We start from the raw sequence: 15,316 nt of genomic DNA, 5'->3' as shown, positions 1-15,316 counted from the left end.
GGTGGATCCCGTCGTGTGGTTCCCCACGCAGACTGCCAAAGTCATTTGGCAGAATGCGTCATCGCCAGAACTTTCAAACAAGCACAAGGACATTGCTTAGCTGGCGGTGAGAGGGGCTCTGCCAGTGAGATCCTTTATGCACGCCCGGAATCACTGTGCCACTGCACGCTGCCCTCGAGGTGGCTGCGGGGGAAACGAGACTGTCGATCACCTCCTTCTGGAGTGTGCCTTTGCGCAGGAGGTCTGGAGCGGGATGCAGTGGTATTTATTGAGGTTCGTCCCGAGCAGCTCCGTGACGCGGGACTCCGTGCTCTACGGGCTGTTTCCCGGGACGCACACCGAGACCAACATCAACTGAGCGCGGAGGACCATCAATGCGGTGAAAGACGCTCTTTCGTCTGCCCGCAACTTGCTGGTCTGCCAGCTGAAAGAACTGACCCCGACCGAGAGTTGCAGACTGGCGCACTCCAAGGTCCAGGACTACGTGCTGAGGGATGCGCTAAAGCTTGGGGCAGCCGCCGCCAAGGCGCGGTGGGGAAAGACCACCGTACGAAATCCCTCGTCCAGAAAAGGGAAAAGAACCCTATCTGGTGACTGGGCCCAGCTGGCGCCCTCCCCAACTGGTCAGGGGGCCAACGGGGACTGTGCGGGGTGACGACTGCCGGGGTATTTTCTTTGCTTTGTTTTTTTTTTCCTTCTTTTTTGTTTTTGCCTTCTAGTTGGTATACGTACCCCCGGGTAACCCGGAGTGGCTTGCGTGACTGTGTAGGTGTATAAATGTTTTTTTTTGTACATTCTATGAATAATGTATATTTTTTCCAAATAAAAAAGTGATGAAACAGCTGAAAACTATATTCATTCGAGTTTTGAAGGTTGAGGGGAGATCTAATAGAAACTAATAGAGATCTAATAGAAACTTACAAGCTAATGTATGGTTTAGAAAGGGTGGACACTGGGAAGTTGTTTCCGTTTGGCGGGGAGACTAGGACCTGTGGGCACAACCTTAGAATTAGAGGGGGTAAATTTAAAATGGAAATGAGGAGACATTTCTTTCGCTAGAGAGTGGTGGGCCTGTGGAATTCAATGCCACGGAGTGCAGTGGAGGCCGGGACGTTGAATGCCTTGAAGGCATTCATCGATAAATTCTTGATTTCACAGGGAATCAAGGGCTACATGGAGAGTGCAGGGAAGTGGAGTTGAAATGCCCATCAGCCATGATTTAAATGGCAGAGTGGACTCGATGGGCCGAATGGCCTTACTTCCACTCCTATGTCTTATGGTCTTGTGGTCTTACAATGAGTGTGAAGTAGCAGAGGGAAAGAGTGTGGCACTTATCCCAATGGAAGTGGTGGTTATTGATATTTTTAGGGCACTGCTAGTCATTGCTGTGCACAGTTAAGAGGATGGTGATCAAGTTGACAGGATCTGGTGGCATGTTTTCCTCTGTTTTATCTCTGGGAAGATGGCTCCCCTTCTTTGTAACATCCCTTCGATAAGGGCCTCCATTTTTCTATTGGAGAATCATGTTACTAACTTTCCTTTATCTGACATCTTCCAACTCCATCCTTGACTGACCAAGGTGGGGTCAGAATGCCAGTGGTTGTCTGGATGGACAGCAGGCTTTCAAATATTGCGTGGATGCCAGAGATGTTGGTCTTTCAGTTGGATATCTGGCAAGTCGTTTGGCGAATGTCATCTGAAAAATTTGAGTAGAATTGGATGTAAGGAATGTCAAGGGGCTAGGGTACCCAGATAATGAGGCATGCTTGGCTAACAATCTCACTGGAACTTGTGGCAACAGTCCATCAAAAAAAATTCATGCAACTCGCACTTGGCCAAAAAAACCTAGCCAATAAAATTTCAGCACTGAATATAAATTAATCAAGATTAGTTACTTAGGCATGCAAATAGTGCAAGTAAGTGCATTCAAATAGGTATTTCACTGCTCCTGATGAAATTCAGACCTCATAGTTCAATGTTGGTTGAAGAATCAAAATCTCTTCTCTCAATATCTATAATCTAATGTTTCCAAACTTGCCATTTTTTCCCAACTAACTCATTATATCCCCCATATTTCAGGGGCTGGAAAAATTTTGAGTTGTGGATCAGTTTCCAATAATTTACAAATGAAAAGGATTTTAAAATATTTTTTATTTAATATTACTATTTTATCAAGGTTTGTTAATCTATTTTTTGTACTTGAATTTGCTTCCTTACTTTCCTAATGTAACATCTCTTTTCTTATTCATTATGCAGTTAGATGGAAAGCTGACTAATGGCGAGTGCCTAGAGAGTGTAAATTGACCATGCCTCTGTCATAGACAACAAAATGTGAGGCTGGATGAACACAGCAGGCCAAGCAGCATCTCAGGAGCACAAAAGCTGACGTTTCGGGCCTAGACTCTTCATCAGAGAGGGGGACGGGGTGAGGGTTCTGGAATAAATAGGGAGAGAGGGGGAGGCGGACCGAGGATGGAGAGAAAAGAGGATAGGTGGAGAGAGTATAGGTGGGGAGGTAGGGAGGGGATAGGTCAGTCCAGGGAAGACGGACAGGTCAAGGAGGTGGGATGAGGTTAATAGGTAGATGGGGGTGCGGCTTGGGGTGGGAGGAAGGGATGGGTGAGAGGAAGAACAGGTTAGAGAGGCAGAGACAGGTTGGACTGGTTTTGGGATGCAGTGGGTGGAGTGGAAGAGCTGGGCTGGTTGTGTGGTGCAGTGGGGGGAGGGGACGAACTGGGCTGGTTTAGGGATGCAGTTGGGGAAGGGGAGATTCACTGCATCCCAAAACCAGTCCAACCTGTCTCCGCCTCCCTAACCTGTTCTTCCTCTCACCCATCCCTTCCTCCCACCCCAAGCCGCACCCCCATCTACCTACTAACCTCATCCCACCTCCTTGACCTGTCCGTCTTCCCTGGACTGACCTATCCCCTCCCTACCTCCCCACCTATACTCTCTCCACCTATCCTCTTTTCTCTCCATCTTCGGCCCGCCTCCCCCTCTCTCCCTATTTATTCCAGAATCCTCACCCCATCCCCCTTTCTGATGAAGGGTCTAGGCCCGAAACGTCAGCTTTTGTGCTCCTGAGATGCTGCTTGGCCTGCTGTGTTCATCCAGCCTCACATTTTGTTGTCTTGGATTCTCCAGCATCTGCAGTTCCCATTATCTCTGATGCCTCTGTCACATTTTCTTGGCAACAAGCTTTTTCTAAACATTTTATTTCCCCACAAATTTATACTTCTTAGAGGGGCAGAACTTTTCACACCAAAGAATAGATTCTGTGGTAGTGTAAGCTGAGTGATGGTATCTCAACAACTTAATTCAGAGTTCACCAACTTTCAAATTAATGTTTTGTCAATTTAAATTAATACATGTAAAATCTTGAAGATATGTTTCATTCTGTCTGAATTTCCAATCTCCCCTCACAGTGCAAGAAGTTTCGAGCCATAAATGTGAAATGTAAAATTTAATGATGCATTTATTTTGCTATGCAGCAAGTTAAATAAATCCGGATTTGTTTTAAGAAACTTAATCATTGTTTAGGGACAGATGTGACAGATTTGGATATCCTTTGTCTTTTGTTTAGGTCAATGTGTTTTTAAAATTGAAGCCATGGATAAAGATGAGAAAAAACATCCCAATTCAATTATTTCGTACTATCTTGTTTCTGAACCGGAGTCACCAGCTGGAGCTATGTTTGCAATTGATCAAGAAAATGGAACAATTACTCTTAAAAATTGCTTAGATTATCAGGTGTGGCAAATATTTTATGGATTTATTTTGAATATGTGGGCTGGATTGTAGAATCTCCAATCAAAGTCATGAATAATATATTATAATTTATAGAAAGGAATTGTGTGTGATGTGATATTCTATGAAACATAAATTCTCTTTGGAACATGATGACATCTTGAGGGTCAATGCTTGCATGGCTATGCTGTGACTTCTTTGACAAGGACTGGACTGTTAGATGTCTACAAGTTGATGCTAATGTGACAGTTGTGGAGAATTTCCAGGCCAACATGTTAAGTGTATTTAAAGTAGATTTGCTCATTACTGAATAACTGAAAACAAAACTGTTAGAAATTACTTTAGCTTGGTTAATTTGAAAGTTAGAAATTTCTTTCTGCTAAATTAAGTGAGATATGAAACAGTTTAATTAACGACAATTTTACTGACATTTGGTTTTAGAAAATCAGCTCATACAAACTTCTCATTCGAGCAAGAGACAATGGTCTCCTAATTCAACATTCCTCCACTGCTACAGTAACTATTAATGTGGAAGACAGAAACAATAACCCTCCTTTCTTTGCCAGTCACACTGTAAGTAATGCTTGTTAAGGGCAATTTGGGAGTATTAACTTTTTCAATCAATTATTTTCAAGATGCAGTGTAGATGTCTGTACAGACTTGATGGATTCAAGTGTCTCTTCTGTACGGTATGATTCTATGACTCTAAGATGTGATATAGCTTTTATTTATATAAACATATTTCCTCAATGTACTTTGTTGCTTATTTAACAGGGATTAACAAGTTATGAAATAAAACTACTGAGCACTGCAATGATGCAAGCACTTTAGAAATATATGTCAGAATGATCTTGGAGGTATATACAAAACTGGAATTGGTGCTTTCTGTGCTTAAGTTTTAAATCTCAAGTTGAAACCATAAAATCACAGCAATTGGTATAAACTTATTTCAGTTCATTAAAATCAAATAAAGTTTCATCTTTAATTTTCAGGCCTCAGCAACTGTGTCTGAAAATAACGTTATGGCAGTTATACTAAAAGTAAAGGTGAGTGACGGAGACCAACCTGGTACCCCAGGTTGGAAAGCAAAATATGCCATTATACATGGGAATGAAAAGGAGAATTACCAGATTGAAACCGAACCAGATACAAACAATGGGATTCTGTTACTGATAAAGGTATGCATTTTAATTAAGCTCTCTTCCCATCATATGCCATTTTTCTTATTCAGAAGAAAAATGCACTTTGAAGACATTGTACTTCCTAAGCATTGCCCTTATCTCTTCCTCTCATCTCAGTTCCACGACAGGATTCCTCCTTGTCTTTCCTCATCAGCTGTTATAGTCAGATTTGTCCCTTTCATAACTTCTTTGTTTATCTCAGCTGAGCCAATGCTCAGCAAGAGCCAAATCGAGTGTTCTTTTAGATTTTTGGCACAATGACATGGGCAGAAATCTAACTTGAGGAATTCCAGCATTGTGGTCCAGTAAACAGATTTTAGAAGTGACACCAAGTCCAAGTACTTTGGAGTGAAAGGGAGATTGGAGGTGAAGGTTTTCAGGGACAGGGTTTTGTTTTAGCACAACATTCGTGGTGACAGATTTGAAGGGAAGATGATAAATACCTCAGGAGAGACAGCTATTATCAATGCCTGCTGACATGGGGGCTAGGAAAGGAAATAATCTTGGTAGCAGCTATTCGGAAGAGGTTCGAGGGAGCACGAGTTGGGTCTCATAGATAGAATGAACTCAGAGACAACTTGAGTTGAGACAGGAGAGAAATGAGAGAAAGATGGTAATTCAGGGCCAAGACAGATGGAACTGTATAGGATATTTGATCCTGTAGATTAGGAGAAAGGAGAAAGACAACCGGGGCAGTTGAACAGAACAAAAATAAAGAGCAACGCAGCACAGGAACAGGACCTTTGGCCCACTGAGACTGTGCCGACGCATGATGGCTTTCTAATTTGAAACACTTTTGCTGCTACACTGTCCATATCCTTCTATTTCCTGCCCATTCATATATCTGTCAAGATGCCTCTTAAATGTTGCTACTGTATCTGTTTGTACCACCTCCTCTGGTAGTGCATTCCAGGCACTTACCACCCTCTGTTTAAAACAAAAACTTGCCACACTCATCTCCTTTAATTTTTCTCCCTTTTACCTTAACCTATCACCTTAGTAATTGACATTTCTGTCCTGGGTAAAAGACTCTGGTTATCCATTCTATCTGTGCCTCCCGGGATTCTGTAAACTTCTTTTAAATCGCCCATTATCTTTCGATGTTCAAATGAAAACAAACCAAGTTTTTCAAAACTCTCCTCAGTTCATATGCCCCAAACCAGGCAATATCCTGGTAAAGAGATAACAAGGTGTAGAGCTGGATGAACATAGCAGGCCCAGCAGCATCGGAGGAGCAGGAAAGCAAATCCCCATTTCTGAAGAAGGGTCTAGACCCGAAACGTCAGCCTTCCTGCTCCTCTGATGCTGCTTGGCCTGCTGTGTTCATCTAGCTCTACGCCTTGTTCTCAGATTCTCCAGCATTGGCAGTTCCTACTATCTTTTTCTCAACATCCTAGAAAACCATTTTTGTTCCCTTTCAAAAGCCTCCACATCCTTTTGGTAGTTTGGTAACCAGAACTGTACACAATATTCCAAATGTGATCTAACTAAAGTTCTGAACAGCTGCAACATGATTTTCCAATTTTTATACTCTATGCCTCGACTGATGATGGGAAGTATGTCATATGCCATCTTGGCCAGCTTATGCAAATGTGTTGCCACTTTCAGCAGACTATGGAACTATACTCCTGGGTCTCTTTTTATGTTGATGCTACTAAGAGTTCTGTTATATACTGTATACTCCTCTCTTGCATTAGATTTCTCAAAATGCATCACCTCACATTTGTGCAGATAGTCTTAATCTTAGCAGTAACGATGTTTATGTGCCATCAGTTATTAGAGGTGACAGTTGTGGAAACACAGGAGAAAAAATGATGGTTTTCAGTCAAGAAAATAAGATGGGGATTACATTTACATTCCAAAATAATCCTGCAGTGGTTAACAATTTTGACAGAGAAAGCAGGACTGATGAGGCACAAAGCTCTGAAATTCCCTTTCTAAACATCTCTGCTTTTCCACCTCTCTTTCCTCTCGTAAGATGCTTCTTCAAGATGTCCCAAATATCAAACTTTTTGTCATTTTCTTCTATGATCTCCATAAGTTATCAAGACTGGAAGGTTTGAGTTATAAGGAGAAGCTGGATAGGCTGGGATATTTTACTCTGGAGTGTAGGAAGCTGGGCAGTGATTTTATAGAAGTTTATGAAATCATGAAGGGTGTGGAAAGGGTGAATAGACGAAGTCTTTTTCCCTTCGGTAGAGGAGTTCAAAACTAGACAGCAAACATTTAATGTGAGAGGGGAAAGATTTAAAAGGCACCTGAGGGCCAACTTCTTCACACAGAAAGTGGTTCACGTATGAAATGCATTGCCAGAAAAAGTGATAGAGGCAGGTACAATTACAACATTTAAAAGACGTTTGGACAGGCACATGGATAGGAAATGTTTAGAGGGATATGGGCAAAATACAGGAAAATTGGGCCAGCGCAGTTTAGGAAGTCTGGTCGGCATGGACGAGTTGGGCTGAAGTGTCTGTTACATGTGGTATGACTCTATCCCCCTTTTGCAGCTCTATGTCTAGTGTTGCTTCGCTACGTTGCTGTGAAGTACCTTGAGATATTTGTCACATTTAATCCACAATATGAAAGCAAATTGCTGTTGAATCAGGATTATTCTTCTTAAATTCTTGGAAGCTACATTGATTGTAAATTTTTTTTGAGGAAAGAGACATTGCTGGAAAGAAAAGGCCCTACTAATAATCACCATCTGACTCTTCACCCTCTGCTATGCTACTGTCAATACTCCAATGTTCTTCTCAGTAATGAAGGGATGTCTTGTGTGTGCATTCTGTACTTAACCTTTAATATATGTACAAAACTATGAAAATTGCATCAAACTGTTTCACTGCATTAATTCTTCAGCATTTAGATTATGAGCATGGTCATGAAGGAATGCTTCAGATTGCTGTTGAAAACGAAGAGCCATTATTTACCTGTCTAGGCACAAATGGTGAAATGAGTACTGCAGAATCACAGATAATGACAGTATTTATCAAGGTGTTGGATGAAAATGACCCACCAGTTTTTGACCCACCTGAAATGGTCGTCAAATGTAAAGAAGGTCTTTTACCTGAAGTTGTACTGGGGAGAATGAATGCCACAGATCCTGATAATATATTTAAAAACCATATCAGGTACGTGAGGATGCAAATAAAACCAACATTTTATTAGAATTACAGTGTTCAAGATGTTGTAAACACATTGGAGATTGGAATAGGTTTTATGGATTTATATTTCTTGACTACAGAATGTCACACCCTTGGAATCTTACCTCCCTGTATAAAAGCAATGAAGTATTGCACAGGCAGTATCAGTACCCAGCTCATGCACAAATGAAGTTTAAAGATTGGTTCCCATATACAATTAAATAATAGCCATATGTTAGCAGTGGAAATGTCACCTAACTGATATAGGGACCGCTGAATATTAGCTCAGTAGTTGAAAGGATGGATAAATTAATGCACTTGATGAACCAAATATTGTAGTCCTGACAATAATTTGTTTTATGAATGACTATCTCTTTTGAAAATCTAGCCAAAAGTCACATGATTTAGCTGTTACCAACTTTTCCATGAATGCTAAATATATGTGTATGCAAATCAATGAGTATGGAGCAGTGGAATCAGTCATCACACTATACCTTCCCTTTCCCACTGACTCGATTCGGTTTTTTTTCTTGTCAAGGCCTTCCACTTCCTCATTCAACTTTGTCAAAACCACATAAATGGTTGAAATGTATTTTGAACTACTTTGAAGTCTATAAGCATGTTCTATCTGCAATGTAACCATTGATCTTTAGTTTCAGCAATGCTGGAATTCACTAAGCTGGTTGTCCATATAAATTTTAAGCTGGTAAGTCACGAAAATCAGCTCACTTCAAAAAATGCATTGAGTTATAGTAGGCTAATTTTGTATGAGCACCTAAATATTAGCAAGAACTACAAAATTAGTCATAGAGTCATAGAGACCTATAGGATGGAGACAGGCCATTCAACCCAAATTGGTCCATGCCTACCAAAATGTCCATCCACACTAACCCCATTTCTTTACACTTGGCCCATATCCTCCTCAACCTTTCCTATCCAGGTATTTGTCCCAATGCCTTTTAAATGTTACTAATATGCCTGCCCCAACTACTTATCCTGGCAACTCAATCCATATACATGCCACCCTCTATGTAAAAAAAGTTGCCCCCCCCAGGATCCCATGTATTCTTTCATCTCTTGCATTAAACTGATGCCCTCTAGTCCTTGATCCACATCACTAGGCAAGAGACTGAGTGCACTCACCCTATCCGTGCCTCTCATGATCTTATAAATTTCTATAAGATCTCCCTCAGTCTCCTACACCATAAAGAAAAAAGTCCTAGCTTGTCCAACCTCTCCCTGTAACTTAGTCCCTTGAGTCCAAGCAACATCTTAGTAAATTTATTTTGCACTCTTTCCAGTTTAATAACATCTTTCCTATAGCAAGGTGGCTAAAACTGAACATAATGCTCCAAGTGTGGTCTCAACAACATCCTATACAACTTCAACATAACTTCTCAACTTCTGTAGTTCATGCCCTGACTGATGAAGGCCAGTGTGCCAAAAGCTGCCTTCACTGCCCTGTCTACTTGTGACTCCGCTTTCAGAGAACCATGCACCTAAACTCCAAGGTCTTTCCGTCCCAAGACACTCCTTCAGGTCTTACCATTCACTATGAAACTTGTACAGTGATTTGACTTTCCAAAATGCAACACTTCTCATTTATCTATGTTAAACTGCATTTGCCATTTCTCAGCCCACTTCCCTAGCCGATCAAGATCCTACTGCAATTTTTGAGCGTCATCCGCAAACTTACTAATCATGCCTTGTACATTCTCATCCAATTCATTGATATAGATAACAAACAGCATGGCCCCAGCACTGACTCCTGAGGCACACCACTAGTCACGGGCCTCCAGCCCCACAAGCATCCTTCCACTATTACTCTGCTTCCTACCATCAAGCTAATTGTGTATCCAATTTGTCAACGCTCCCTGGATTCCATGTGATCAAACCTTCTAGAGCAGCCTACCACATTGAGCCTTATCAAAGGCCTTACTGAATTTCATTTAGACTACATCTACTGTCCTTCCCTCATCAACGTTCCTGGTCACTTCATCAAAGAACTTTAACAAATTTGTGAGCCATGATCCCCTACACACGAAGCCACGCTGAATACTCCTAATCAAACCATGTCTATCTAAATGCACGTATATCTTATTTTTCAGAATTTTCTCAAGTAACTTACCTACCACAGATGATAAGTTTATTGGTCTATAATTCCGAGGGTTTTTCTTTGCAGCCTTCCACGAATAAAGACATAACATTCACTACTCTCCAGTCTCTGGGATTTCACCCATGGCAAATGATGATGCAAATGTGTCAGCCAGAGCCTCCACAATTTTGTCTCTAGCCTCTTGCAGGACTCTTGGATATATCTGATCAGGACCTGGAGATTTATCCACTTTCATACATTCTAATACTTCCAACATTTCCTCTACTGTAATATGGATTGTCTCTAACACGTCGCCACTAACTTCCCCAAGCTCCCAAGTCTTCATGTTGTCCTCCATGGTTAACACAGAGGTCAAATACTCATTGATGGTTTCACCCATTTCCTGTGGTTCCAGTTATATTTTGATTTTGGTATTAGTTTTGGTTCTGGTAATACTTTGATCCAAATGCAACTACTCATCTACACCCAAGTATAAGTGTTCATAAAATGAGCTACTTGTCAGAATTATTATGAGCCAGCTGCTATTGCGTGGAAAATACTGGATTTCTCACGTCAATAGCAGGGGCAATCTGAAAGCTATGATGGTTCAAACAACATTACTCTCAATGGCATGGTCCTTCATAGGAGCATTTAGGAACCAGTGCAGATTTAGATTAATTGCCACCAATTCTAAACAAGTTACAGACAATGACTTAGATACAACCATTACCATCCGTTAAGTATGTCAATGCTAGGAGCAGAAGCTAGTTCACCTAAAGATGACATCTCAACCTGGTGAAGCTACAGCACAAGATAACTTGAAGGTAGAGCAGATAATCAGCATGTAATAGGTAACTGGACAACATCCAGGCTCAGGTCGACAAATGGCAAATAACATTTATGTCAAATAAATACCACTAAAGTGCCATTTCCAACAACAGGGAATATAACCATTGTCCCTTAACAGCTAATGGCATTAGCATTGCTGAATTCCCCATTGCCAATATCGTAGGCTGATTACATTTACCGGAAACTACTCCAGAGACCAGTCATATATACACTGTGGCTATAAGAGCAAGACAGAGATTGGGAATTCTGTGATGAGTAACTTGCCTTTGACTTCTCAATGCTTGTCCACTATTACAAGTCACAAGTCAGGAGCATGATAGAATATCCTCCACATCTGGATAAGTGTAGTTTCAACTCATGACAACCCATCCAAGACAAAGCAGATGTCTAATACCTTCAAGGTTCACTCCCTCCACAACTGGTGTACAATGGCAGCAGTATGTACCACCTACAAAATGTACTGCAACAACTTACCTAGGATCGCTAGAGAGCATTTTCCAAACCCATGACCTCCACTAAGGGTAGCAGATACATGGAACTCCGCCACATGCATGCAAACTACATAAAGCCAGAAACGTTCCTTAGAGCAGCTGAAAGTTCCTTCACTGGGATGGGAATAGGATTGTGCAGAGATCATAGAATCCCCACAATGTAGAAACAGGTCATTCAGCCCAACAAGTCCACACTGACTGTCCAAAGAATATCCCTCCCATACTCATACCCTTACCCTAACCCTGTAATCTTGCATTTCACATGGAAAATCCACCTAACATACACATCCCTGGATACTATGGGCAATTTACCATGGCCAATCTACCTAACCTTTGCACTGTGGGAAGAAACTGAAGCACCCAAAGGAAACATGGGGTGAATTTGGAAACTCCAAACAGATAGCTGCCTGAGGCTGCAATTGAATCCAGGCCCTTGGTTCGGTGAGGCTGCAGTGCTAACCACTGAGCCACTGTGCCACCCATGTGTACTTAGTTAGTGGTGAGAGTCACTGCTGTGCCATTGGTCACATCTCCAGACAATTGAATGAGGTGGAGGATTTGGAATGATGTTCTGGTTGGCATTCTGGTTGCCTGCCCAGAGGATAACAATATATCAGTCTGTTAGGAGATGATAGGTAATTTCATTGCTATGGCCATTACCCATATTCTCAGTAGTGCATGGGCAAGAGTGGAGCTCCTTGAAGAATCTGACAAGGCATGTGAATGGCTGAAGAGTGTGGCACAAAATCTCTCAAAGATAACAATTCGTAAGCTTAAACTTAATACCACAACTTAAGCTGCCTGTGTTGGGTGAGGAGGGTGGGAGCCAGGTAGTCAGGGTGGATTCACTAATGCACAATACTAATCCCAATCCTTTTTGTTCTACTGAGGTATCACTGTATACGTTAATAAGTTACACTTAGTTAAGATTTTAAAACGAAATGATCTTCCTTTATTAATTTTTCTTTTTCTTTTCAAGGTATGTAAAAGCATATGATCCTGGAGAATTGGTATCTGTAGATGAAGTGACTGGTGTAGTCACAACATTGAAAGCATTAGATCGAGAGGCACCCTACATGAATGGAAGCGTTTATGATATTATTATTCATGCAGTTGATGATGGCAAGTGATATTTAAAATGACTTTAATAATTCAGAAGTTTTAATGATGGTTTTCAATTGTTTTGGTGAGATAGCCAAATCTGTGACTCAATTTGAATATTTGTCATACAATGCATGGAGAATCTTTAATCAACGTCTTCAAGTGCTGTTTTACTGATTAAAATAGCTGCCGATAAATATCATGGTGATCTTTGTGTTTCCACAACCTTCTATCTCTTAACACAATAGCTTACACTGTTGAGCAATAGTGGTCAACCTTGTGCAAAGTATAACCTGGTATGGTCAGGAGCCAGCCACGGCAATCTCTGCTACATTTGCTACTGATGAGGAGACCAGACAGGGAAAGTGCATTATGCAATGGTTTCTGTTTTTCTCTGGGCCCTCTCATCAGTATACTGAGTTTTCATTTTCTGCTCACCTCTTTTAATGCTTCCAAACAGTTAGCCTCCAAAGGTCATGGCTGTCAGTGACTCTGCCCAGTTGGCAGTGCGTATTCAGGCAACCCTGTTAGTAGAGGTATGGGCAATAAGCAGAGATCATGACCCAGTGACCAGTTCACTGTGCAGAAGGAGCTGGGGTAAAGGGGCATCATCTATTTGTTGAACGTGGCCATGACAGTGCAGACATTATTGGCTTAGGATTAGGTATGATCTGATGGAATTAGCATGCTGCAGGACCTCTGAATTGGTTACTTACAAGAATTACTGAGCAAGTCTGTGACAATAATGATGGAAAATGGTGCGCCTTTGGTCTTGCTCAGCATATGTTGTCTAGGTTTTACTATTGTAGAGGAATGTACTGAAGATGCAGGCTTGGTAGACTCCCAGTTTGGTGTTCGCTGTCAAGGTACTGATGTTCTACACTCTGTTACTCAGTCAGACATAAAGCTTTTGCAATACTTGTATTGATATATGTGATTGTATAGCCAAATTACGCAAAGCTATCACCAAACTCCAGCACCATATTGTCAATATTGATAGATGGCAGTGTGGGATAGATGGTGATATGGCGATAAACTAGCAACTAAAACAAGCTATTACAGGCATGAGAAAGCCATTCCATGAGTTGCAATCATATTCCATACCAAGGAATGCTTTCTACAAGCGTAACCAGTCTTTATCGTTTTCCTATTTGATTTACTACTGGGTTTAAAAATTTCTGAAAGATGTATTTATACAAAGGAAGAGAGGATTATTGTAAGGGAGCAGTTCCCCAGTTATCAGAAAGATAAGTTCATTCAACTGTAATTTAACTGTACAATTTATGCTGTTATCTCAAAGATAACTTGCTACAGTAAAATGAGTTAGGTCTTTCCCAATGAGTGCCCCAAACTTTGAATATCAGAAGTGAATGAATACTCTCATTTCATGCATTTTTCTTCTAAACATATTAAGCTTTCTGATTGATTTTACCGTTTTAAGATATTGTACATAAAATGGAAAGAACATTATTGTTTTAGAAACTGAAAACAGGAACTTATCAATCTATCAATGAAATTATTCCTATAAAATGCATTTAGTAACTACAATACTTCCAATCACTAAAAAACATTAATATTGATATATTTTCGTAAACTTCATTTAAGGTGTACCACCTTTGACTGGGACAGCCACTCTGCACTTACACATGTCAGATGTTAATGACAATGCACCATATTTAGTCAACAAAAATCAACATATTTGCACAAATGGTAAGGCACGCTCCATCACTATTATGGTAGCAGATGATGATGAAAATCCATTCAGTGGTCCATTCACTTTTGAAATACTGGATACCAAAGTATTTGGAAAGGAGATGTGGAAATTATCAACAGCATATGGTAAGGATTCTTAAAGGTTTTAAGATGAGGGTTTGGTACTAAAGTAGAATCTGAGATTTTCACTTTTATTTCTCTCATTGTTCCTCAGTTTACTCATTGCATAGTGATTATTGTAATTCTTTTTTTTAATGCTCAGGTGATATTCAAATGACATAAATGTATATTTATGCTGATAATTAATATTTCTCGTCACATTGCAAAACAGTCCTTTCATCATTATAAACTATTGCTCCATCTACATCTCCATCTACCCAGAAATTATTATCTATTTAGATTCAGCCAGAGAATGGCTACTCTTCTTGACTTTGCACATTTACCTCTGATGTTCTGCAACGATTGATTCTTGGTCCCTTCCTATTTCTCACCTAAATGCTTCCTTTGTAATACTGTACCAGAACATATCATGAGTTTCCATCTGAACAGTTTCTGGGAGTAAGGCTTTTTGGTTATACTAGGGCTGGGGTGGCAGGGTTGACCATTGAATAAATTTCAGGAAGCACTCCAAACAGTATCAGATTGAAGGCCATGAGTGAAGTCAGGGGTCATGGTTTGGGGGCAATATCTTTGCATTGTTTGCGGATTGGTTGGCAGATGTGTGGCAGAGAATAGGAGCGAATAGATTGTGTCAGTCTGCGGCTAGTCAGGAGCAATGCTTGAACCTCGGCAATTTGCAATTTATGTGGTGGCGTGGATAGGACACTGAGTGTCCTGTGTCCAGGCCTGCAGGCAACATAGGACTAGATGGGGGAGTAGTGTTGGTCTGTTATACAATAAAATCGAACTGAATCCCTACCGTGTGGAAACAGGCCATTCTATCCAAGGGGAGAATGAATTTTGGAATGAATGATGTATTAAACTTGCAGTTGCTTC

General features: G+C 40.8%; 1 protein-coding gene across 4 annotated transcripts in view; it reads left to right on the top strand.

Annotated features, from left to right (window-relative positions):
- LOC125461483 (cadherin-like protein 26) overlaps positions 1 to 15,316 on the top strand; it is a 56,422-nt gene that overhangs the window by 24,938 nt on the left and 16,168 nt on the right. For all 4 annotated transcript variants that reach the window (XM_059652632.1, XM_048550315.2, XM_048550314.2 and 1 more), the window contains exons 6-11: positions 3,584 to 3,750; positions 4,189 to 4,320; positions 4,740 to 4,925; positions 7,788 to 8,059; positions 12,486 to 12,628; positions 14,213 to 14,446. In XM_059652632.1, coding sequence (XP_059508615.1) covers positions 3,584 to 3,750; positions 4,189 to 4,320; positions 4,740 to 4,925; positions 7,788 to 8,059; positions 12,486 to 12,628; positions 14,213 to 14,446 — 1,134 coding nt within the window. The remainder of the gene's footprint in view (positions 1 to 3,583; positions 3,751 to 4,188; positions 4,321 to 4,739; positions 4,926 to 7,787; positions 8,060 to 12,485; positions 12,629 to 14,212; positions 14,447 to 15,316) is intronic.

This window comes from Stegostoma tigrinum, chromosome 19 (assembly GCF_030684315.1).
Source record: "Stegostoma tigrinum isolate sSteTig4 chromosome 19, sSteTig4.hap1, whole genome shotgun sequence".
Taxonomy (NCBI): Eukaryota; Metazoa; Chordata; class Chondrichthyes; order Orectolobiformes; family Stegostomatidae; genus Stegostoma; species Stegostoma tigrinum.
This window is presented reverse-complemented; position numbering and strand designations above follow the sequence as displayed.